We start from the raw sequence: 25348 nt of genomic DNA, 5'->3' as shown, positions 1-25348 counted from the left end.
AAATAGAAAAAATAGATAGAATAGAAAGTGATCTGGGTTAATGGGTCAAGTGCTGGCGAAAATAATGTGTTTTTAGCGGTTTCTTGAAAATGGACAAAGACTCAGCACCTCTGGTTGAGTTAGGCAGGTCATTCCGCCTGCAGGGACCAGTCAAAATAAAGGTCCGTGAAAGTGATTGTGTACCTCGCTGGGATGGCACCACATGTAAGTCTGTGGTGAGTAAGTCTGAATAGTAAGTTTAGGTATAGGGGTGAAGAGCAAGTGGTTGTTCAAACATCAGTGCCTTAAATTTGATTAGCTACATCATTTGCTTTACACCATGTCTAGACACGTAATGTCATCATGTAATGTTACATTTACATTGCTTCAAAAATAATACAGCAACAAACATATTTTGGAGAGGACTTCCGGGTTAAGGATGCAGTAAGACGTGTGTGTTTTAGCTCCGCTGACTTTCACTCAAATTTCATCAAAACAAGACAACAAAAAGTCCGAAAGGGATCTCAAAGCCTTTATAGTGTTGCATACGTCCAGTATAATTTGCAACCTGCTTTTCTAAATGCCGTCGAAGAAACAAGGAAAGAAAGATGCTGCTGAGGGAGAAAGTTCGACCGCGTGCGCGGGCGAGACGGAAGAGGTCTGCTCAACCGCGAGTAACGTTAGGCCTAATGACCCTGTGCTACTTGCAATTGAATCACTCCGAGTGGATTTGGGCAAGGTTAAAACTGATATTACAGAGAGCTTGAAAGGAGAGATGGCGATGCTGGAGAGGAAAATTGATGCGAAGTTTGATGTAATGCAGTTAACCATAAATGACCACCGTACAACTCTCGAACACCTTGAACAGACCGCTACGGTCAGATGCTGTTACGAAACTACAAGCCAAAGTTAAGAATCTGTCCGAGGAGGTGTCAGCACTAACGGAGAAGTGCATCGATCTGGAAGGCCGTTCTAAGAGACAAAATATAAGAATCGCGGGAGTCCGAGAAGGTTTGGAGAGCGGTCAAGGTGCCAGAGAATTTGTAGCTAAACTGCTCATGGAGGTGCTTGGACTAGATGAACTTCCTGTTCTGGACCGAGCGCACCGAGCTCTTAGATCCCGACCCGAGGACAGTGAACCGCCGCGCCACTTCATCGCTCGAGTGCATCATGGCCATATCATGGAAAGCATCATGCGCAAAGTGTCATCACAAAGAAAGCTAACCTTTAACGCTCGCTCCATCCAGATTTTCAGAGACTACCCTTCGGCTGTGGTCAAACGTCGAGCGGCCTTTGCCAGAGTACGACAGCTCCTTCGGGATAAACCTGGTGTGAAGTTTGGCATTCTGTATCCTGCGAAGCTGCGGGTGACGTACAGTGAGGGAGAGAAGCTTTTCACTGATGCGAACGAAGCATGGAAATTTGCAACCGAGCAGTTTGGGGCAGGAAAGTAGAATTTGAACAAGAACTCGAGAAGAATTCCTGTTGTTTTGTTGGAAGTTTCTTTAATTAGCGGACTAACGTTAGATGCTGGACCGTTGTGAAGTCTTTGAAAGGTAATATGCGGAGGTGGGCTTTTCTTTTCTACGTTTTATTTTTTAGCTTACTCTTTTCTTGCCTACAACTTCGTGGAAAGTTGTGCTGTACATTTGTTTCTGTAACAGCTAAACATGTTCTGTTATTATCTAATGTTTTGTTGGGAGGGTGGGTCGGTGCTAAAGGTTTCCACGGTAACAACTACCAGTGTAATTGGTTGGAGCAGTTTAGGATGTCTGTTATAATCACTGTTTATGTTTAATAATCTAAATGCAAAAGGGGCTTCACTGAATTTTTCAACCTGGAATGTTAAAGGACTGAATGAACCAGTTAAGAGGGGGAAAATACTATCTCATTTAAAATCACTGTCTTCGGATATTATGTTCCTGCAAGAGACTCATTTGAAACGCACTGCCCACGTTAGACTGAGGTGCAAGTGGATTGGACAAATATATCATTCCAATTTCTCTGCCAAATCTAGAGGCACAGCTATCCTTATTCGTAAAGGGGTTCCGTTTAAAAATAATCAAACTATTTCAGATAAAGAAGGGAGATATGTGATAGTTGTTGGAGAAGTATTTTCTGTGCCATTGACATTAGTCAATGTTTACGGACCAAACTGTGACAAACCTGAGTTTTTTAAAAAATTGTTTGACTTAATTCCTGATATTTCAGATACAAATCTCATAATTGGGGGTGATTTTAACTGTGTCCTAGACCCGTATTTGGACAAATCCTCCTCCACAAAAATAGTTAGTTCCAATTCAAGTAAATTTTTGAATGCATATATAACCAATTCTAATATGTTTGATGTGTGGAGACTTCTCTATCCGACGGATAGGGAATACTCTTTTCATTCCCAAGTCCATAATGTCTACACCCGAATAGATTATTTTATTCTGGATGCTAAACTTTTGCCCCAGGTATGTACGGCTAAATATCATAATATTGTTATCTCCGATCACAGCCCAGTTACTTTTTCTATTCAATTAGATAATATGGAGAAACCACAAAGAAACTGGAGGCTTAATTCTCATTTACTTACACATAAAGACTTTATCAATTACTTAAAACAGGAGATAAAATAATTTTTTGAATTCAATGACAAGCCTGACATGTCTATAGGGGTGATATGGGACACATTTAAAGCATACATTAGGGGCTGTATTATTTCCTATCAGGCATCTCAAAGAAAAAGAAGTAGAGCTGAATTAGAGGTATTGGAAATCAAAATTCGAGAATTAGATATTGAAAATGCTAAACATCCATGTATTGAAAAATATAAAGAAATTTGTGCACTTAAATACAAATTGAATCAAATTCTCTCTTCTAAAATTTCAAAATCCTTTCTTTATGTAAAGCAAAAATACTTTGAATTCGGTGATAAACCTCAGAAACTTTTAGCTCGACAACTCCGTAAAATTATATCTGAACGCACAATATACAAAATTAGATCAGACACAGGAGAAACTCTCACTTCTTCTAGGGATATAAATACTAGGTTCCAGACTTTTTATGAGGCATTATACTCATCCAAAGGATGTATAGACCCCTCAGTTATGGTTCAGTTTCTAGACCAACAGAATCTTCCCTCATTAAATCAAGAACAAGTTGACGAGTTAGGTGCAGACATTACTATTAAAGAAATATCAGATACTATAAAATCTCTAAAAGGCTGTAAAACTCCTGGTCCAGATGGATTTTGTAACGAATTCTATAAAGCCTATAATGATCTACTTTCACCTTATTTATCTAGGGTTTACAAACAGGCTTTTATAGATCAATCCCTGCCACCCTCTCTAGATGAGGCAATTATTATTGTAATCCCCAAAAAAGGAAGGAACCCAGAGGAACTGGGTTCTTATAGGCCGATCTCACTACTAAATACAGATCAAAAAATTCTGGCAAAAGCCTTGGCACATAGATTAAACAAAGTAATTAGAAATTTGGTGCACCCAGATCAAACCGGCTTCATACCAAAACGTAACTCTTTTTCTAATCTTAGGCGTCTCTTCAACATAATGTACTCCTCCAGAGGCCGGGCACAAGATTTAGCCATTCTGTCACTGGATGCGGAAAAGGCATTCGATCAAATTGAATGGCCTTACCTATTTGAGGTACTAAAGAAGTTTAATCTTGGAGAAAATTTCATTGCAATGATTAAATTGTTGTATTCTAGTCCATGTGCAAGAATTCTCACAAATCAAACAATATCCTCTCGTTTTAATCTATATAGAGGTACAAGACAGGGTTGCTCGCTGTCACCACTTTTGTTTGCTTTAGCGATTGAGCCCTTGGCTGAGGCCATTAGAGTCCATTCTGGTATCAAAGGTTATAAAACCAGAAATACTGATAATAAATTAGCGTTATATGCAGATGATATAATTTTATTTATTTCTGAGCCCAATAGCAGCATTCCAAATATCCTTAATTTGATTAATTTATATGGTACATTTGCAGGATATAAAATTAATTGGGAAAAAAGTGTGTTGATGCCAGTCACCATCAAAGATCCTTCTTGGCTTCATCACTTGCCCTTTAAGGTTGCTTCAGAACAATTCACATATCTAGGAATAGAGGTGACAAAAAAGTTTTCCAACTTAGTTGAGGCTAATTTTCATCCCCTGTTGGTTAAACTTAAATCCATGATCAAGTTCTGGAGAACTCTTCCCATTTCTCTTCTGGGCAGGGTAAATGCAATTAAGATGATATTTCTCCCACAATTTTTGTACATGGTACAGAACATTCCTGTATTTCTGCCCAAATCTTTTTTCAAAAAATTGGACTCTATACTGGTTCCTTTTGTCTGGGACTATAAAGTCCATAGGATTTCTAAGCAGCACCTATGTAAATCCAAGATACAGGGTGGGCTCGCCTTACCTAATTTTCTTTACTATTATTGGGCGGCAAACCTGAGGGTTTTGACTACATGGATAGATTCTACTATGTTAGGGGAGAGCTGGCTGATGCTGGAACAGGAGGAATGCTTCCCTTATTCCATTAACGCAATACTTCTATCACCCACAAGTATAGCTAGTTCACTTTATAATCACAATCCTGTTATTCATAATTCTATTCGTATTTGGAAACAGTTAAAGATGCATTTTAAATTCATCCAGATGTCTTTTCTGCTCTCTATCTCAGCTAACCCCTCCTTTTGCCCTTCGACGTTAGACAATGCATTTGAGATGTGGAAAAATTTAGGGCTACGAAGTATAGGGGATCTATATATTAATGGAAAATTTGCTTCCTTTCAACAGCTGTGTAAGAAATATAATATTCCTTCAAATAATTTCTTTAGGTACCTTCAAATTAGAGACTTTGTGAAGTCTAACATTTCTAATTATGTTACTGCCACGCCTATGTATCTGGATGCATTTTTGGAAAGACATCATAGAGATGGTAATACCATCTCCTCTCTGTACAAGGCTTTAGAACAGGTGAAAGGTCCTTCGATGGAGAAAATTAAATCGGCCTGGGAAGAGGAACTTGCAGTAGAAATTTCTAGTGAAATGTGGGAACGCAGTCTTGAACGTATCCACAGGTGTTCCATTAATGCAAGACATTGTCTTATTCAGTTTAAAGTGCTTCATAGGCTTCATTATTCCAAGTTTAAACTGAACAAAATATTTCCAGAGGTGTCTCCATTATGTGACAAATGTCAAATTTTAGATGCCAGCCTGTCTCATTGCTTTGTAATGTGTCCAAAATTACAAAGTTTCTGGGAAAAGATTTTCCAGGTTTTTTCAGATACATTGAACATATGTTTTGAACCAGATCCTATGTTAATTATATTTGGAGTTTCGGAAGAGTTTTTTAGACTTACACTGGTACAACAACATTTTGTTTCGTATGGTTTAATTTCTGCAAAAAAACTTATTCTTTTGTTTTGGAAGAAAAAGGAAGTTCCAACGATTAAACTATGGCTAACAGAGATGACTGGTACACTACATTTAGAAAGAATTAGGAGTGCTCTAAAAAACAAGATTTTGTTATTTGAAAAAATTTGGTCCCCTTTTATTTATTTTCTGCAAGCTAGTGATTAATGTTTACTATGCCTTCATAACCTGCTTTTACCACTGGATAGCACCTTTGGGTTGAATTTTTGGGTGGGTTTTTTTCTTTCATTCTTATTTGTCAGGATGTTAGTTTTATTTGTTTGCATAAAAAAAAGTGTAGTTACAAATGATTTTCTGCTGAAAGACCAAATAAAAACATTTAAACCATAACAAACATATTTTGTGTAGCTTTGATTTGTTACGACTGTTCCTCGTCCTTTAAGACTATTAGTCCAGAAAATAAACAGAATGTCATGGGGGTTGTATATATAGTAGACATGGAGGTGCAGCTTTAATTTAACAGACCTGAGAGGTCACTCAAAACCGCCTCACTCACAGATAATACGTTCATTTCGATTCGAACGTGACCAAAAGTGAGAGTGAAAAGTGAGAGTGAATGAGTTGTTTACTTAGTAATTAGTCCATCCATTACCAAGTCTGACCCATTTAGGCTGATTTGAAGAACATCTATAACAGGTGAGTGTTAGCAGATGGACAGCGTAACAGTCAATCACAGAAGCACTCCTCGTGACTTCTCTCCAATTTTATTCTGTACATATCTGCAAAAGCAAATCACGCTTTAAAACATACATTCCCAATCCTCAACCACACGATCAATAAAACAAAAGATCAAATCTTGTCTGTGCTGTGAGCAGGTTTCAGATGCACATGAAAAATCCTCATTGGATTTTGAATCTTTAACCTCCCCGTCTTCTCAGCCACTCATAGACTTTGTGACGAGAATATCTGTCCATCCAAATGTCATTGTATATATTAGGTGGTTGCATACTGGTCCAAAAGACTCAAAAGTGCCTCCCACTATGGCATTCTGGTCCCTAGATATGGCTTGGTCCCTTCATTGCAAGTCTATGGGATATTTAAACTTGATTTATTGCCTAGCAGGTGATAATCGTAAGTCTGATCACGTAGAAAAGGTAATAGAACACCTCTCCTCAACAAGCTGCACATTTGAGGCATCATTGAACCCAAATGCAGCAGGATGAGTTATGCACTATAGTTTTATAATATCAGGGATTAGGAGTTTGTTGAAATCCCTAAACACCAAGTATAATCAATAATAGTGATGCCTGCAACAGCAACTACTGATCAAATCTTAAGATATGATTTTTAGCTGTGCTTTCACTCCACACTTTTAGTCTGGATATATTGTAGGGTTACAGATATGATTGTTTGATAAGAATGTTGCTCTATAAGACCAACAAAGGGCGCTGATCCTGCAATACACTATACCCTTGGGGTCCATTAGATATCATTTTTAAAGCAGTTAATACTTTTATTCAGCAAAAGTGACAGTAAAGACTTTTATAATGTTACAAAAAATTTCAGAATCTGTTTGGACAAGTTTTTTCAACATTGATAATAATATGAAATGTTTCTTGAGCAGCAAATCAAAATATTAGAATGATTTCTGAATGATCATGTGACACAGAAGACCGGAGTAATGGCTGCTGAAAATTCAGCTTTGCATCACAGGAATAAATGACATTTTAAAATAGCAAAAAGTTATTTTAAATTGTAATAATGTTTCGCATTATTTCTGTATTTAATGTAATTTTGATCAAATAAATGCAGGCTTGGTAAGCATAAGAGACTTAAATCAAATAAAAAATCTTATTTCTGAAAATTTTAGCATAATTTGTGACTGTTGAGATTTCCTCCAAACTCTAAAAAAAGACATATGTGAGATTAACAAGGTCTACAGGATTTGTCAGGAAAAAAATTACAGTAACAGACAGATAAAAGTCTCCATTTGCTCTGCATTTGATCTCACAGTTTCTCCTTTAGGATTTTTCTATACAGTTTTATGATCCTCACTGTATAGTTAGAGATACCCATTAGCATACTGAATATTCATAACATAAAAAGGTATGTATCCTGATGTTTGAGTTTTCATTTACCACAAATATCCATAAATGTAGCGGAACATTTCTTGACTAATCAAAACATTATCTGTCATAAGTGATTTGAATAAACTATAATTACTGCATTTTATGTGCAAAACTAGCTATAATTACAGTGCTTTTTCCAACATTAGCTCTATATTCTGTCCACAGAGAGAGAGAGGTAAACAGCTTATGAATGAGAATGAGATGTTGGGTTTAATCAGTGTTCAATTTTTTTCAGTTCTCATTTATTCATCCAAACGTCGTTCCAAACCTGACTATCTTCACAAAAGGAAATTTTATCGAATATGATAGCTTTGTTTGAGGAACAAAAGTGAAGTCATTCAGTTTAATTCGTACTTATGCATGTGATGTGGCAAGTTTTAATATGTGTATACTCAAATGAGATTAGAGGGCTACGGTGGAAAGGAAGAAATATCGATCTGTTCCTCACACAACGCTATTGTATGGCTTTAAAGGTTTTAAAGATTTAGAATATCGTGCATGAGTCATACAGACTATTATGCATATACAGTACGACGTTTTTGCAACTTGGCAGCCCTTGTATGCTTTAAAGGTCCCTTGGCATGAAAATGTCACTTTATGAGGTTTTTTAACATTAATATGAGTTCCCCTAGCCTGCCTATGGTCCCCCAGTGGCTAGAAATGACGATAGGTGTAAACCAAGCCCTGGGTATCCTGCTCCGTCTTTGAGAAAATGAAAGCTCAGATGGGCCAATCTGGAATCTTCCCTATATGTCGTCATATGGGGAAAGGTTATCTCCCCTTTCTCTGCCCGCCCAGAGAATTTGGCCCGCCCATGAGAAAATGAGCTACGACCGTGAGATTGCGATATTGTTTTTTCCTTGAGAGACATCATGGCTTGCAAATGAGCGAAGCATGGCAGTTGCTCAGTGTTTGGATGTACATATGAACACAAAAGTATTTTTTTAGTTCCTTAATGTAATAATGGCAGAGGTCTGACTAATATAGTGGCGCTGGTTAGTGTCTACAAGTGATATTTTATATATATATATATATATGACAGAGTGGACAAGCAGGTGTTGAGTAGAGGTAAATCTTCAGGAGTAAATCATAGGTTATGTGTAACATGACTTCAATATACGTGGACATGGAGAACTTTGTCATTAAAAAATTAGCCAGAGTACAGTCTTCTCTAGTCTAAACTACAAAGATTCCTGATAAGGATGCTAATACAGCTTTAGAACGATAGCAAATCAGAGCAACATGAAAAGCCAACAACGTAGGCTCGCATTAGCTACATGATAATAACTGTAACAGCATACATAAACAAACCAACTAAAGTACCGTATCCAGACACAATGTTTTAAACTAACCATTCGGAGACGTCCTGCTGTAACCGCTGAGTTGCAACTTCTTCAGGTGCTTCTCCATCCGGATCAGATTCTGGGTCAAACTGGAAAGCTTGAATGACTGCGTGTCTACGAGCCATTGCGATACATCCACTGTAAACATCAGCGCATGGTACCGTGGCCGCAAGCTGGTCAAGACAACCCCCCCACCCTCCACCTTGCCCCGCCTCTCTCCTCCTCATTAGCATTTAAAGCTACAGAAATGCCACGTCCTAAGGAAAGCTCATTGTGGGACTAGCTCGTAGTGGCTGTAATTCTGCACCAAGGCTGAATTTCGGGAAAGAGACTTCAGATACAGTATTAGGGGACCACTAAGGCCTATATAAAAGCATCCAAAAAGCAGCATGTCATAGGACCTTTAATTAAATGGAAAAGTATAGCATGAACATTCTGCTAAATATCTTCTTTAATGCTCTACAGAAGCAAGAAAGTAAGGTGGGTTTTGAACGACATGAGGGTGATTAAATGATCACAAACTTTTCATTTTTAGGTTAACTATCACTTTAATGTTCTCTGCTGTTCTTACTTTCCCCCAAAGGAGTGCAACAACCCAGTGAAAGGAGCTGCTATTCTGAGTATGGACAATAACAGATGTATCAACTCAAGACACATGAAAGTGCCAGAAACTAAGAGTAACCTTGAGAGCTTCAGTGCTTCTGACAGATGATCAAAGAGGCGCTGGAGGAAAGCAAGGTGCAGATTATGTTGTCAATACACCTGGAGGATCTGAACAGCTCACCTGAATGTCTGAAACTTTTGTTCTGTCTTTTAAAATGCCCTAAAAATGTTTTACTGAAACAGCACTATTGACTGTGTAACTCTCTTCAGATCTCTTGATATCATCACCTTACATCACAAAAAAACTACTGTCCAATTTGGTTTAGAAGTAAATTGACTTCTATTCTTGTTGTATGACACAGATTCCAATTATTATTAATAATGGAAAATACTGAATGCAGCCTTTTCTTCAGTTCACACAATACTGAGAAAGGCAAATGGGTTGAAAATAATCATATTAGCTTAGGCATACAGAGTTAACTCAAGACTAATAAATGACAAAAATAACTAAAATTATAAAAATGATAATGCAATATCCAAAGACTCTATGAGTCACTCTAAATCCTCCCACAATACAGTATCATAATTTTGGACCAAGCATACACATTAGCTTACCAATAGCGATGTGCGAGACTATTCGACTAGTATGGCAAGCCGTTTAGCTTGAAATGTACCCAGCTTTATTCATTGTAATTGCATTTTTACTAGTAAGAATTAAATTATTGAGCTCTCTAATTCAGTTTTTACTATTAACAATTATTATTATTAAAGAGCTCTCTAACTGTAATTGTTCCAAGTAAGAATTGAATTGAGCTCTCTAATGTAATTCTTACTAGTAAAAATGCAAGCACGACGAGTCAGTACTGCCAATAATAATAATAATAAATATTATTATTATTATTATTATTATTATTATGCCTTGCATACCTAAATAAAAGCTGGCCTGAAAAAATATGAAAACCCAAATGTGAGCCTGGTGTTTACTTTGAGAAGTCCTCACAAAGATCCTTGATATGATGCAGAAAGCATATATACAGAGCAAATATTTGCCAAATTGGTTCTGCTGCCATACTGGTCCACTGAAGAAAATGGAAGGGCAGGAAATTTCCTGCATGTTCCTTTAAATGAGAAATTTGCCAGAGTAATAGCCACATATTGATGTGAGCATTTTGGCTCACTGACCTATAGAAACACAACACATACAACAAAATGGATCAAAGCAAAGCAGTTGTGCCTTTTAATCTCTGAAGACATAGTAGCGGCAACGCTTATGGTGCAAACAATGGATGCTAAACAACTGGTCGCAAAATCCTCCCTCAGATGTTGCCTCCATCGTACTTATCTCCTGCAATGCAGCTGTTTGAAGAAAAAGCTGAGGGCGCAGTCATTGAGTCTCCAGTATTGCCCGCAATGGGATACAGTTCGAGTCTGAGCGTAGGTGGGAATTGAATAATCATTTCCCACCCAAAAGACAGCAAATGGGGACAAGTGAGTTTTTTTTAACCTCTTTGCATGGATTGTTGAGGCTGGCCATATGGTGGGCGCAGAGTATAATAAAAACACTCAGACATGTTGTGTATGAGGTGGAGATTGGAGATAGAATAAAACAAAAGTCCTCCAGTTTGAGTATGACACACTGCACAGGATGAGACTGAGCACTTACAGCTTCTTGCAATCCAATAACATACTTCTAGCTTTGGCATTTCTTCCAAAAATGTCAGCGTCAAGACAGGTCACAACCTTGCACTAGCATTAAAATCAATATTCTCCACCATAATCAGAATTGAAGTCAAACCTCACCAAGATGTCATTTCATTCAGACCCAACTTGACCCCTTTCAATTTCCACTCTACTAGGCTTGTTTAACACTTCACTGTGCCTCAATGCAGTGTTCAAGCTGTTATGGATGACATTCTACAATGAGTTCTGCTTCTGGTCATTCAAGAGTTACTAATTCAAATGGCACATTTTGCACACAGCATGATACGGACAGTGTGTACCTGGAACAGACAGCAGATCATTTAGAAGAGTCCTATCTATCTATCTATCTATCTATCTATCTATCTATCTATCTATCTATCTATCTATCTATCTATCTATCTATCTATCTATCTATCTATCTTCAAATTTGTCACAGCTCATGGAATATGTGAAAAGGTTAAATTAATATTCAGGGTTACTTATAAATTAATATTAGAATAAAAGCTGAAACAATATATAATTTTAAATATAATTTAAATGTAATAACATAAAATATAATTTTAAACAATATTACCCAGCCCTAATATAATATAAATATTGATTACATAATCTAAAACCTAGCCACATGAGTTACTTGATAAATATTTACTAAAATACTCATGATGCATGAAAGAGTCAGATAGCGTTTGACTCACATACTGTGAAGTGTCCACTGGTGCCACATCCACAGCATTAGTGAAGTTATTCATGAGCACAGCGTCAAATTCCTGCAGCCCGGTACCAGTGTGCACCACGTGATCCTTCACAAAGATGCTGACGGCACGCAGCATGAAGGAAACAAACAGGTGCATGTGAATGTAGTTCCTAGTGCAGTGGAGACGTCTGAGGACACACAGAAATACATATGAGGTTTGTTAGGGCAGAGAATAGAAAAGATGGTAGACCTCAGATGCTAATGTGTATTCAGGGAAATGAGGAAAAGGAAAGTTTACATCAAAGGGATAGTTCACCCAAAAATTTAATTTCTGTCATTAATTACTCACCCTCATGTCGTTCCAAACCCGTAAGACCTTCGTCCTAATAGTCCATATGACTAGTACAGTGGTTCAACCTTAAAGGATTAGTTCACTTTCAAAAAATGTTTTGCTGATAATTTACTCACCCCGATGTCATCCAAGATATCCATGTCTTTCTTCAGTCGAAAAGAAATTAAGGTTTTTGAGGAAAACATTCCAGGATTTTTCTACACAGAATGGACTTCAATTGCAACCAACTATACCAATGTTCAAAGAAGGTTCAAATGTCCGTCTCAATGCAGCTTCAAAGTCTCTACATTTTTCAAAGTCATTTTCTAAAATAAAATAAAAATTATATACTTTTTACAGTTTTTCTCAGTCGCTTTGGTGCATTTCTCACATCACTATTTACATTTGCACAACAGTTAGTTCAACCTCCACAACATTTAGTCATGTGTGCACATCATAGTAGCAGTTTCTCATTCCTTCTGGCAAATTGCAAATGCTTTTGGACATGCATCAATTGCTTTCATACAACTCTCTGCTGTTTTATAACATTATCATTTGCTTATGTCATGTCAGTCAAAATTAACTATACTTGTGAATGCTGAATAGTCATTCCATATAAAACTAATAGTCCTCATTTCATTGCTTGAACTAGTTGTCAAAATCTGTCAAGCAAATTTTACACATTTAAAAAAAATTTTTTTTTTTTTTTTTGAAAATGTCTCCTAAATTGAACAATTTGCAATTGAGCTAGATATGATATTCGCTGTGATGTAGATGAAATTATGTGGCCAGACAGAGAGGAACGTCTGGATGTGCATGAATGATTACAGTACTATGTATGTTGTATGTTCAGTTCCAATATGTACTGCAATATTGTGTACAGTTGTGCACAGCTCTGCCCAAAGGGAGTTTATGTTTGTTGTAAATAAGGGTGTATTTTTTCTTTTGCACAATGCTGTGAACAAATTAGAATTGCAAAGAGCATATGCAGTAAAAATGTGAAACATACATATTCAGTGTCTTGTACTCAGTTACCTCACTAAATACAGTAATGTGTAACTTAACTGTATTTTTCAAATGGCTGTGCAAATAGTATATAGTGCTGTCTTGAGCATTTTCAGGTAGTGTCACCAAGATCTGACTTTTTTGCATTGGAAAACATTTACAGAGTAAACTGTCATAATGAAAACATGACAAAGCCATTTGACTATCAGTTCATAAACAGTTCATAAACAATGGTGTCAGGACTTTTCATCTTGATGACACTGACACTTTCATTGACATGAATACTTGCTTTTGAGGAATGAGCTATCCATTTTGAGCAAGTGACACGCTTTTGCAGGTTATCAACTAGGTTTTGCAGTTTGTACTAATTGTTTTGAGAACTGCATTAACTGTTGTGCAAATGTAAATAGTGATGTGAGAAATGCACCAAAGCGACTGAGAAAAACTGTAAGTTACACATTACTGTATTTAGTGAGGTAACTGAGTACAAGACACTGAATGTTTCACATTTTTACTGCATATGCTCTTTGCAATTCTAATTTGTTCACAGCATTGTGCAAAAGAAAAAATACACCCTTATTTACAACAAACATAAACTCCCTTTGGGTAGAGCTGTGCACAACTGTAAACAATATTGCAGTACATATTGGAACTGAACATACAACATATATAGTACTGTAATCATTCATTCACATCCAGACGTTCCTCATCAGTGAAAGCTGAGATTCACCTGAGAGAAATTGTTCAATTTAGGAGACATTTTCAGGAAAAATTTTTTTTTTAAAAATGTGTACAATTTGCTTGACAGATTTTGACAACTAGTTCAACATTTTTGTATGTAATGACTCAAGCAATGAAATGAGGACTATTAGTTTTATATGGAATGACTATTCAGCATTCACAAGTATAGTTAATTTTGACTGACATGACATAAGCAAATGATAATGTTATGAAACAGCAGAGAGTTGTATGAAAGCAATTGATGTATGTCCAAAAGCATTTGCAATTTGTTGGAAGGAATGAGAAACTGCTACTATGATGTGCATAAATGACTAAATGTTGTGGAGGTTGAACTAACTGTTGTGCAAATGTAAATAGTGATGTGAGAAATGCACCAAAGCGACTGAGAAAAACTGTAACCACAAATGCTCGTCGTGTACCATCTCTGAGATGTGCCACGCATTGCGTCATCACGTGGGATCGTGTAGAGACTTTGAAGCTGCACTGAGATGGACATTTTAACCTTCTTTGAACATTGGTATAGTTGGTTGCCATTGATGTCCATTCTGTGTAGAAAAATCCTGGAATGTTTTCCTCAAAAACCTTAATTTCTTTTCGACTGAAGAAAGAAACACATGGATATCTGAATACTTATTGTGCGCACCAAACTAAAATAACGGCTTTATTCAACAATTTCTTCTTTTCCATATCAGTCTCTGACACTGGTCACGTTGTAAACACAGTGCAGTGCTTCCATGTTCTGCGTCAGAACGCTGGCTTAGCATTGACCGGCTCCTGCATCAGCATCAAACGCATGCATCGTGGTGCTCATGTGAACAGCGGAAGAGAAGAAATTGTTGAATAAATTCTTTATTTTTTTCGCACAAAAAGTATTTAGTCACTTCATAACATTAAGGTTGAACTACTGTGGTCACATGGACTATTTTAACGATGTCTTTACTATCTTTCTGGGCCTTGAAAGTGGCAATAACGTTGCGCTCTCTCTCTCTCTCTCTCTCTCTCTCTCTCTCTCTCTCTCTCTCTCTCTCTCTCTCTCTCTCTCTCTCTCTCTCTCTCTCTCTCTCTCTCCCTATATATATATATATATATATATAGTGACAGGGGCAATATATTACTATATACTACACTCTATCACTATATATTGAACCTTCTGTTTCCCAGAAAGACCTGATCCTGATGCAATTCTGTGAAAACTGCACACTGGGAGATACTTTATTACAACACTGGTCTTAATGCACTGGAAATGGCAACAAATAAATTAATGAAAAGGATTATAATGGAGGTAGATAATAATCTACCTGTATAATAATCTCCATGTCATCATGCATATAAACAATCAAGTTAAAGCAAGACCGAGAAAAAAAAAATGCATTTCCCAGATCACACTACATTCATCATCAAAAGTGTAGCTGCAAGCTAGCACTGTCCAGCATAGTTTTGCAATGTTACATTGCCATCTGAGCTATAATGGTGCTGTTGGGTGACGTCACTTCTTGTTGACGTTCGAAGTTTTGTCAAACAAAACGGAGGCTAGCTCGACCCTCCCTCCCTCCTCCAAACTCTAGTCAGGCCAATCACATCGTGTATAGAGTCGGGGGGCGGGCTTAACATAATGACAGCAGAGTTGTGACGTTTCCGCGTGAATTCCCTGCTACTTGAAAACAAAGAAGATGGCTGCTGCTGCAGGCGAACAGCGGTCTTTCGAATCTGCTTTGGCCACGACTCTGGATGACTTGGAGTTAAGCTTTTCTTTGAGAAAAGAACAAAGAATGGCACTGAAGTCATTCTTAAAAAAGGAAGATATGTTTGTTTTGCCAAAAAGTTGAATCTATCAACTAGCTCCGCTGGTGGGAAAACACTCTGGTTGGTTGTAGCGCTATCCTATTGCGTGCAGAGGGAATTTGAAAGACAACCGTTAATCCCGCCCCTCGGATTGAGCCCTGCCAATGGTGTGTTCCCAGACCCAACATCTTGATGTGGGTCTGGCTTGTCAGGCTACTGATTCACATTTGTGCAATAACAGTCCGATAGAAATAGAAATACAGTATTAGGTATAAAAAAAACACTATTTAAAGCATCAGTTCAACTGTTTTCATGCAGTTTATGAGATGAAGTACAAACACACACAGTCAGTCAGTTACTTACCTAAAGTATCCAATAATAAAGATGGCCACTAGAAGAGAGCTGAAGGAAACTGCATAGCCTACTGTGTACATGATGTGCAGCCGTTCAAAAAAGACCTGCTGTGGGGTCAAAGAGGTGGTGCGTCAAGCCACCTATAAAGTGATCTCGGTCCATTGAAGACAACTGATGGTAATGTAGCTTACTCTCTTTTTGTTGGGCTCTGGGGATTTGATGCACTCTGTGTAGTTCACCCAGGTCTTGTTTGAACTCTCTGCAAGCACCCAGGAACCATTAGAGTCACACCTCCTGTAGGCATGTCCTGAAAGATTGACAAAGACTTTACTGGCTATGTTATGTATGCTGCCTATTATTATTTTATTTATTTTTTAAATAGTATACGAAACAGTACACATTATACATCAATAAAAAATTAAAACAGTGGTAAATGATAGTATATTAGAATGTCGGTAACCAAACAGTTCATGGGCTCCATTGACTTCCATAGTGTGCAAGGCAAGCAAGCAAGCAACTTTATTTATATAGCACATTTTCAAACAACAGACGTTGCCCCAAAGTGCTTTACAGAAGCGAAAACATTAAAATCCTATAACAAAGCAAACATAACTTATTCGAAAGCTGAAGAAAATAAATACGTTTTTAAATAAGACTTAAAAGTGGCAATTGATGGAGCTGACCTCACGTGGAATGGGAGACTATTCCAGAGTTTGGGACCTACCACAGGAAAAGCACAATCTCCTTTTGATTTTAAATAACAACGAGGGACCTTTAAAAGCCGTCGGTCTTTAAAAGGACCTGAGAACTCTAGAAGGAGAGTAGGGAATAATAAGATCACTGATGTACTGGAGGGTAAGGCCTGATAAGGCCTTGTAAACAAACAAGAGAACTTTAAAATCAATCCTGAATTTAACAGGAAGCCAATGTAAGGATTGCAGTACAGGGGTAATATGGTCTCTCTTTCTCACCCCCATTAAAAGCCTTGCTGCTGCATTTTGCACTAACTGTAAGCGGACTAGCATAGTCTGGGGGAGATCAATATGAGAATTACAATAATCAACCTTTGATGAGATAAAAGAGTGAACCACGATTTCCAAATCCTTACTGGATAGAAAATGTAAGGATTTTCTAATCTTACATTTTCTATCCATCAGTAAGGATAGAAAATGTAGTGTGGAAAAGAAATACTATGGAAGTCAATGGAGCCCCTCAACGGTTTGGTTACCCATATTCTACAAAATATCTTCTTTTGGGTTCAGCAAAAGACAGAAATTCATACAGATTTGGAACAACTTGAAGGTGAGTAAATTATTTTTTGGGTGAACTGTCCCTTCAAGTGCAACATATGCAGCGGAAATCTGTCATATAGGCGACATAAAATTATAATGATAACACTATTGTAAAAGAATGTTGTGTATTATTTGTACACCCATGTTTCAGCACGTTGTTACATGAGATACACCTTCATGACTATTAGTTCTTTTGTGCATTCGCTGCCTTTTGTTTTGTGCAATTTTAAGTTGTAATATTATGTTTATTTTGATTATATTTATATATATGATTTATTTATCTTATATAGGATGTGCTTGGTTAAGTTAATTAACGCGGTAGTAAAGCACTCATCTTTAACTTCAGCGCACACGACTCAAACAGCAATGCACGAGAGAGAGAAAAATGTTTCAAACCTGCATGGTTGAAGTCATAGATGTAAGTTGGGCAGAGGGTCTTGGTCAGAGCTCCAGGGAAGCCTTGCGGCCAACAGATAAGACCATCCCACTCTGGGACACATACACCAACTGAGAATAGAACAGTTTCAGTTGAAATTATCCAATCTTGCACCATAACGTGATACCGTATGAAAGTCTTGCACATTTTCATTCTTTCCAAACCATTAAAGTAAGATATTTTCACATATATAAACATAAAATGATCTGTAACACAGTCATACATCCTTTACTGTCACCAAATTAATTATATATGCTTTCCATTAAAAAAATAAAACTCTGTAAGAAATATCACTCATGGTATCAACTAAATACCTATGGGTGATGTTTTGTGTTGTGTGGATATTGCATTATATCCAACTGGCATGACCTAACATGAGCGCCCACGGGGTAACCCACACTGACACATCATGAAGAGGCAACAAGTGTGCTTGTCCAAGAAATTATGTATGCGTGTATAATATGTACGTATGTGTGTTTAATTAAATTGTAAATTCTGAACTTGGTCAATGTACTTATATTTTTTGCTAAAACAATTATACAATTTATAACCGTAAGAATGACTGTAATGATTTCTGTTGAAATAAAAACATGCTGAAGAAAAACAATGCAATTAACGCCAGACAGTTGATGAGTAAAGACGTTCAATAAATCACCGGTGGATTCAACAGAGTCAGTCCAGCAACCACAGATTTCTGATAACATCAGACCACAGAAGCAATGAAGCTTTAAGTTTGAAAACATTAGACCATGAAGTGCTTTCAAGTCTTGTGCTAGCCATGAAACACTAATTTACAATCCATTTTACTTTAATGTGACATTTCCAAGTGAAACAGGAAACGATGTAGGACTGGACTTAATTTCTCTGGTATTTTCAAACTTGTGTATTTAATTTATTTTTTTATTTTTTTGTGCTGTTGTTACAGTATAAAGCTGGGATCACATTAGCAAAATTTAATTGGCAAAAAAGGTCTATTTTCAATAGTGTAGCAATGAACAGTATAAAGCACAGCTCACACAAAAGTCACTTTCAAACCAAGCAGCTTTCTCTTTCTCAACGTTCCGAAATATGCTTTGGGGAATCTTTTGCCCTCAAACGAAATTAATGATCGCATGGATTCTTATTGAAATGACGCAAAAAAATCCTACTGAAATTTTTCATCTAAGAAAACTGTAAATTTGACCGTACATTAAGCTAATATAATTTAATGAAAGAGATGACAGCATATCTTTGAAACTTGGAAGGATGAGGAGCATGTTAAAACATTATTATTAACAACAAAGGTCTTCATTCATGGCAAAAAAGAAAAGATAAGAAATCCTAGTTTACTGTTTAATCATGTTAAAAGTAATGTACTTCCACTCAAAATGGCATACATTAAAAGATACATTTTAATTTGTCCCTCTTTAGAAAAATGTAAACCAATGAATTGTACCAGACTGTATTAAGTATATAAGGTCAGTTTGATTTTATGTTGACTTTTGTTGGAAAAAGTAAGTTCAGGAACCAAAAGAACAATATAAAAATCGCAATTATGCTAAACACTTCTCCTACTGAAAATTGGCTGTAATCAACTTCTCACGTGCCAGTTGAAAACTAAATATGCTGCACCCACATCCTTTGCACACCATTTCCTTCTACATAACATAATTGCTTTTTTCTCCTCGAATTACGTAAAACACTATAACCCATGACGTTAACATGAAAGGGAAATGGGAGTGAGCCAAGTTATATTATTGAGTTGCCAGGTCACTACGATGGCCAGGAAGGCCATTTTACAATGAGTCATCTCCAACAGAGCTTGTTTTTTCCTCTTCACATGTTCTGCCTTTTCACCTGTGTTAATAATGAAGCCAAATGAAACAGCAAACTGTGCAGTGAGTTTCACCTAACAAAGGTCTTGAAGGAGTCTTTTGGTCATACTTTTGTTTAATTTGTTACTATTTCTAGGTGAAATTGTGTGGTGCACAACAACATTAATGTGGAGAACTGAAACGGCCACTTAAAGTAACCCTAACATCAAAATAGACAATTCTTGTTTTTTTATGGAATATTGCAGTAAACTATTTATCAGTGCACGTCATTATTTTGTTTAAATTCATGTCCCCACGTAATCTTTAATCAAAATGATTTCCAACAACATCTATTCTCTGATGACGTGTTTACTGAAGCTTACTCACAGCAATAGCAAACAACCATCCTATAAATTCCCAATGAACAAAATCAAGTCCCGCCCTATATTTTTTCTTGTTTGTAGAGCCTTTTCACTCAGATATACGTCACAATATGGAAAAAAAAGTTTAACTTAGATATACGTCACAATAGGGAAAAAAAGTTTCACTCAGATATACAGTACGTCACAATAGGGGAAAAAAAGACTATCGCAACTTATGCCATTTCATGCTGACTTAAAGGAGTAGTTCACTTTCAAATGAAAATTAGTCCATGATTTACTCACCCTCAAGTCATCCTAGGTGCAGGCTATATGACTTTCTTCTTTCAGATTATGTTTGTTTATCCGTAAACTAGAATTTTACTTTGTAACGTGTTAAATATGAATATTTTTCTTACACAAACTCATCGTTTTGCTTCAGAAGGCCTTTATTAACCCACAGGAGCTGTTTGGAGTTCTTATATAATGGATGGATGCACGTTTTTGAGCTTCAATCTGTTGGTTGCAATCCACTGCCATTATAAAATTTGGTAGAGCCAGGATATTTTATTATATAACACTGATTGTATTCGTCTGAAAGAAGAAAGTCATATTCACCTAGGTTGGCTTGAGGGTGAGTCAATCATGGGCTAATTTTCATTTTAAAGTGAACTAATCCTTTAAATTTAAAACTGGGTAAAAAAACGTTCATCGGGAACAGTGCCTACCTGCTGGGTAGTCTGTGGAGACCTTCAGTAAGCACTGCAGCTTTGCATCCAGAAGCATCTGTACCTGTTCTTCAGCTGTAATCTCACCATCTTCACCAGCCTGTCCAAAAAAGGGCTCATTTTGTTTCTCCATTATGTACTAAATCTTCTGAAGCCATCAGATTTTTTTGTGTGAGGATGTCATTTACAAATGTCATTTGTATTTTCTGTAACACTTTATTTAGTCGGTCCACTTTAGACATTTTAAACAACTACATGTCAACTAACTCTCATTGAAATAAAGGGTTACACTTTATTTTAAGATGTCATTGTCACAGTGTAATTATATGTACTGAGTAATATTAATTAACAACATGTACTTAATTACTATAAGGTTAGGGTAGGATTAGGGTTTGGTTGAGGGTTGGTTGCATGTAATTATGCATGCTTTATTGTTATTACTATGATAAATAACATGTAACATATGTAACAAGGACACTGTAAAACAGAGTGTTACCAAATAAAGTGTATTTCAAGCATGGCCCATCAAGACACATTTGGGATCAATTATGCAAAATGTATTGATTCGCTGTTCCTCTCTCAAAGTTATCGTATTATGCATTTTTGTCATTACCTTTCACTTTTACTACATTTTTAGTATGGAAAAGAAAAGCTCTGACCCTTCGAGATTTAAAAAAATATATATATTCCTTATATGTTCCATGGAGGGGAAAAAAGTCATAAGGTTTGGAATGACATGAGAGTAAATGATGGCAGAATTTTAAGTTTAATTAAGTTTAATTCCCTTTATTTTTCAAAAGAATGGTGCATTATGTAAAACTGAGTGTGTGTGTTGGTGCGATTATCAAAGGGTTAGTGGTGACATTCTCTCTCTGTCTCATTTCTGGTTTCTTATTGAGTCTGCGAGGGAGTGTGAAGAGTTGAACTTCTAAATACCCTGAAGAGATGAAAGAAATTAAAAGATTCACTCTCTCTAATGATGAAAGAAAGGTTTTCAATTAGTGTAAAAGTGTATTAAAAGGGTATTGGATCTGTCATTTCTGCTTGATATTCTGCCTCAATTAAAGACATTTTCTCAGTCATGCAAAGTACAGATACATGTACAGTTTTGAGAGCTGTAAATTGGGCTTTGTTCAGGAGGATATTAAAATGCAGCATGTCATTTATTATGAAAAATAACGGGGGGGGGGGGCTGAATATAAATACATTTATTAATGTCTTACCTTCTAATTCTTTGCAATAAATACATTTGGAATTGACATTAGTCAAGGTAGATGTCGTATTTAATTTGAAATGCATGAAAGCAAAACTGGCTGTGAGGAAGTGCCTGTTCACTTGGATTTTAATGTCATACATTTTTAGGTTACATCTAAATTCACAATCAAGAACCTTCATGTTTACAGAGTGAACACAACACATTTGCCTCTCACTCCCGATTTCTCTCAACATGGGGACAGGAGAGGTGTCAGTCAATCAATGAGAAAACAAATACTTATTTGAAAAAAGTAACGCATTTAAGTAATGCATTTCTTTACTCATTATTTCCAAAAAAAAAAGTAATCAGATTATGTAACTTGACTTCTAATGCGTTACCCCCAACACTGGAGATGACCATAAGATAACACTACTCCAAACTTTTCTAAGCAATTTCTAAAGTACCTCGTCCACCACTTCCTTCATACTACTTTAAATACTGCACAGATATTATGTGCAAATTACTCAAATTAGCATAAAAATTATAGTGGGAGACTTTTAATCATTTGGGCTCAATGTGACTCAATGTGTGGGGAATTATACATCTATGATTACATTCGTATATCCTATAGCAGCTTAATGAAGTATGCGAGTGCACTCTCCGGTGGTAATAAAAATTAATAATAATCATGCAGCACTCTTGACATCATCAAGCGACACTGTGAGATACTGACAGTGTTCCAGTCAGATGGGCAAATATGCTTGTCCAATTCAAAATACCTAACAGATTCCAAACGTAGCAAAACATTTATGAAAAATGTATGAATGTATGTATGAAAAACATTCTGAGATTGATCCAGAGCCCCAGTTTCTGTAAATAAAAAAGTCTGAACACAAGCAGATTTGTCATAATTACAGCAGAAATACACAAAAATATTGTAGCATTTCAATATGAAATTTCAAAAGGGGGCATTTCAAAAGGATCAGAACCTCTGAATTAGATGTGCCACATTTTTAGATGATTCTCACAGGACAAGCACATTTACTCATGCATTCATGATTTACTAATTTGTTATAGTAACTTGTTGACAATGCAGTGGGAATAAGTTTTAGGTATATGAAAATAACAATTAACATGCAGCACACACTCAAACCCACAAGCTGACCCTCATGAAAAATAAATCTCACAAAGCATTCCCAGTTTAACTGTGATTTGCTGCTTATTACAGATGGTTAGGTTAAACAGTCCATGAATGAGCATCATTTTTTGCTGTTGTGAAGAAAGTGGCAACATATGCATAACCAGGTTTGTATGATATTGTGTATTGTTTTGCTGGATTATTTCTGTTTCCTGCAAACAATTTATTTGGTTTATTAATGCATGAACAAAAGCACAAGCCACTCAAGTTTTATGTCATTTCACCAGCACAGGTAGATTAATGACCACCAATGACAGAACAAAAAGTGAACAATCCGTCAACAACATATAATGGAATGCTAAAAAAAAAAAACATGAATGCATATTGTATGTATTCCATACTCACATGAGCAATTGTTACCATAAAGGTCTATTTCCACCCAATATGGTCAATTCAGTCATGTTAAATAAGTGACTTGCTGACTAATACCAATTTAGAAAAAAAAATAATAATATATATATATATATATTACAGTGCATGCAGTAGCAACTCTTTACAGTTTAGGGGAGAGGAAAATGGCTGTGAAACATTCCAAGCTTTCATCAACACCTCTACTATTGTATTTCACGTCTCAGAGGGATTAGGGATGGGGATTACAGAATTGATGAAAACACACACACACACACACACACACACAGCGCAAATAAGGCGTTTGTATGAAATGCTGTGTTCGAAATCTCACATTTACAGGTGCTCATTTTCAGCCAAATCGAGACGCAACATAAAGACGCCTAAGGTACCAAGTGAACCTGGACTACCCCAAGTGCCCCAACAAAAGAAAAAACAGAAGTCATGTAGACCTAAAGTCTTACCTGAGCATCAGCTAATGTCCAAAACAGAATCACTTTCGCGAAGTTCAATAGGAGGATATACCTCATCTTTCTGAGATGATGCTTTTGTCGAGATAACAGGCAGCCTTCTTCCTTTAAGACTTTGTGTATCTCCAGCGACCATGATCTAGTCATGTCGTAAGTGGAAAAACATAATGAAATTTCCCGAAATCTTTTCTTAAGTGTCTAATAAAATAGCACAGAAGCACGTGACGTCGTTGTTCTACGAAGTTCAAATTCGTTCACATCTCCTTCGCCTCGTAAAAGCAGCTTGAAAGTTTGCAAGTGTAGGCTACTCCATGAAGAAATCCCCTCGGCCAGTTCGGCTGACGGACTCAACGTGAGTGATATATGAGTGAGGCGCTTGAATGAATGAGAGACGCTCCTCCAGTCACAAACAGCAAGTTTCTCACTCTCACTATGGGCGGATCGATCTTGAAATATTGATAGTATAATATTACTGACGGTTTATCGCGAGGAAAGATCCTCCTCACGTCAACAATATTAACACAATGCGTTTTAACTAGTGCTACTTCTTCTTCTTCGAAAATGAATACGTATCACGAGCTTTGAAGAGAAGACAATGAATCATGTTAGCAAATTGTTGTGTAGGATAGGAACTATTTCTTCTTCCGCTCATCTCTCAACGCACATGACTACGGAGGCAGTGATAAGCAGAGCTCACTCGCTATGTCTTCAAAGAGTTGAGAGAGAAAAAGCAACATCTTCAACTTTCTTTCAAATAAGTTGTTAAATGATTAATCGCGTTCTGAAATGGTTGTTAATAAATAAAAGAAGTCTGATCATTTGCGATTTATTTAATGATAGCCTACTAATGGCCTTCAAATCATATTGTTAAACTGGTACTCAGTTTATCCTACTAAACTCCATTTAATTTTAATAGTTCTCTCAGAAAAATGTAATATCTGTTATTCCAAACTTGTATGATTTTCTTTCCTCTGTGGAACACTAAAACAGATGTGAACGCTATAGTGACTGACAGCCTCACTTTCATTGCATTCTTTTGCATACAATGAAGATCAGTTGCGCTCTACTGTAAGTCATTCAGCCAGGGAACAGGTGAGACAAGATTTTGTTGTGTTATGATTTACATGTAAACAAAAGTATATATTTATTACAATATGTTAAAAATGACCATAGTTTCCTTATCCCTAATACTGAACATTTTCAGGCATAATTTATGAGTAAAGCTATTTACAAAAAGTGCTATGCTCAGCTACAGTACCAGATGGCAAGATTAATAAGGTTCTTTAAAGAGGCAGGGTACTTCAGAGAACGGCATCCATAGAGTCTCTTTTGAGGCACACTGTGGGCTTTACAAATGATCAGAGATCTGTAGTTGTCAGGGTTTGGGTAAGTGGAAGTAGCGAGGACTCAAAAAATAAAACAAAACTACAACAAAAACAAGACTGGCCTCTGGCATAACTGGAAACACAAGGGAACATAGAACAATGAACCA

At 36.6% G+C, this 25348-nt stretch overlaps 1 protein-coding gene across 1 annotated transcript in view; it reads right to left on the bottom strand.

Annotated features, from left to right (window-relative positions):
- The window catches only part of pth2ra (parathyroid hormone 2 receptor a), a 58046-nt gene extending 33865 nt beyond the window's left edge, over positions 1–24181 (bottom strand). Inside the window, exons 1-6 of the mRNA XM_084421738.1 lie at positions 23851–24181; positions 20646–20745; positions 17726–17836; positions 16229–16344; positions 16047–16144; positions 11826–12012 (exon numbers count right to left, since the gene is read on the bottom strand). Of these exons, the coding sequence (XP_084277864.1) occupies positions 11826–12012; positions 16047–16144; positions 16229–16344; positions 17726–17836; positions 20646–20745; positions 23851–24003 (765 nt within the window). The 5' untranslated portion in view covers positions 24004–24181. The remainder of the gene's footprint in view (positions 1–11825; positions 12013–16046; positions 16145–16228; positions 16345–17725; positions 17837–20645; positions 20746–23850) is intronic.
- Between the last annotated feature and the right edge of the window lie 1167 nt (positions 24182–25348).

This window comes from Rutilus rutilus (genome assembly GCF_951802725.1).
Source record: "Rutilus rutilus genome assembly, chromosome: 10".
NCBI lineage: Eukaryota > Metazoa > Chordata > Actinopteri > Cypriniformes > Leuciscidae > Rutilus > Rutilus rutilus.
This window is presented reverse-complemented; position numbering and strand designations above follow the sequence as displayed.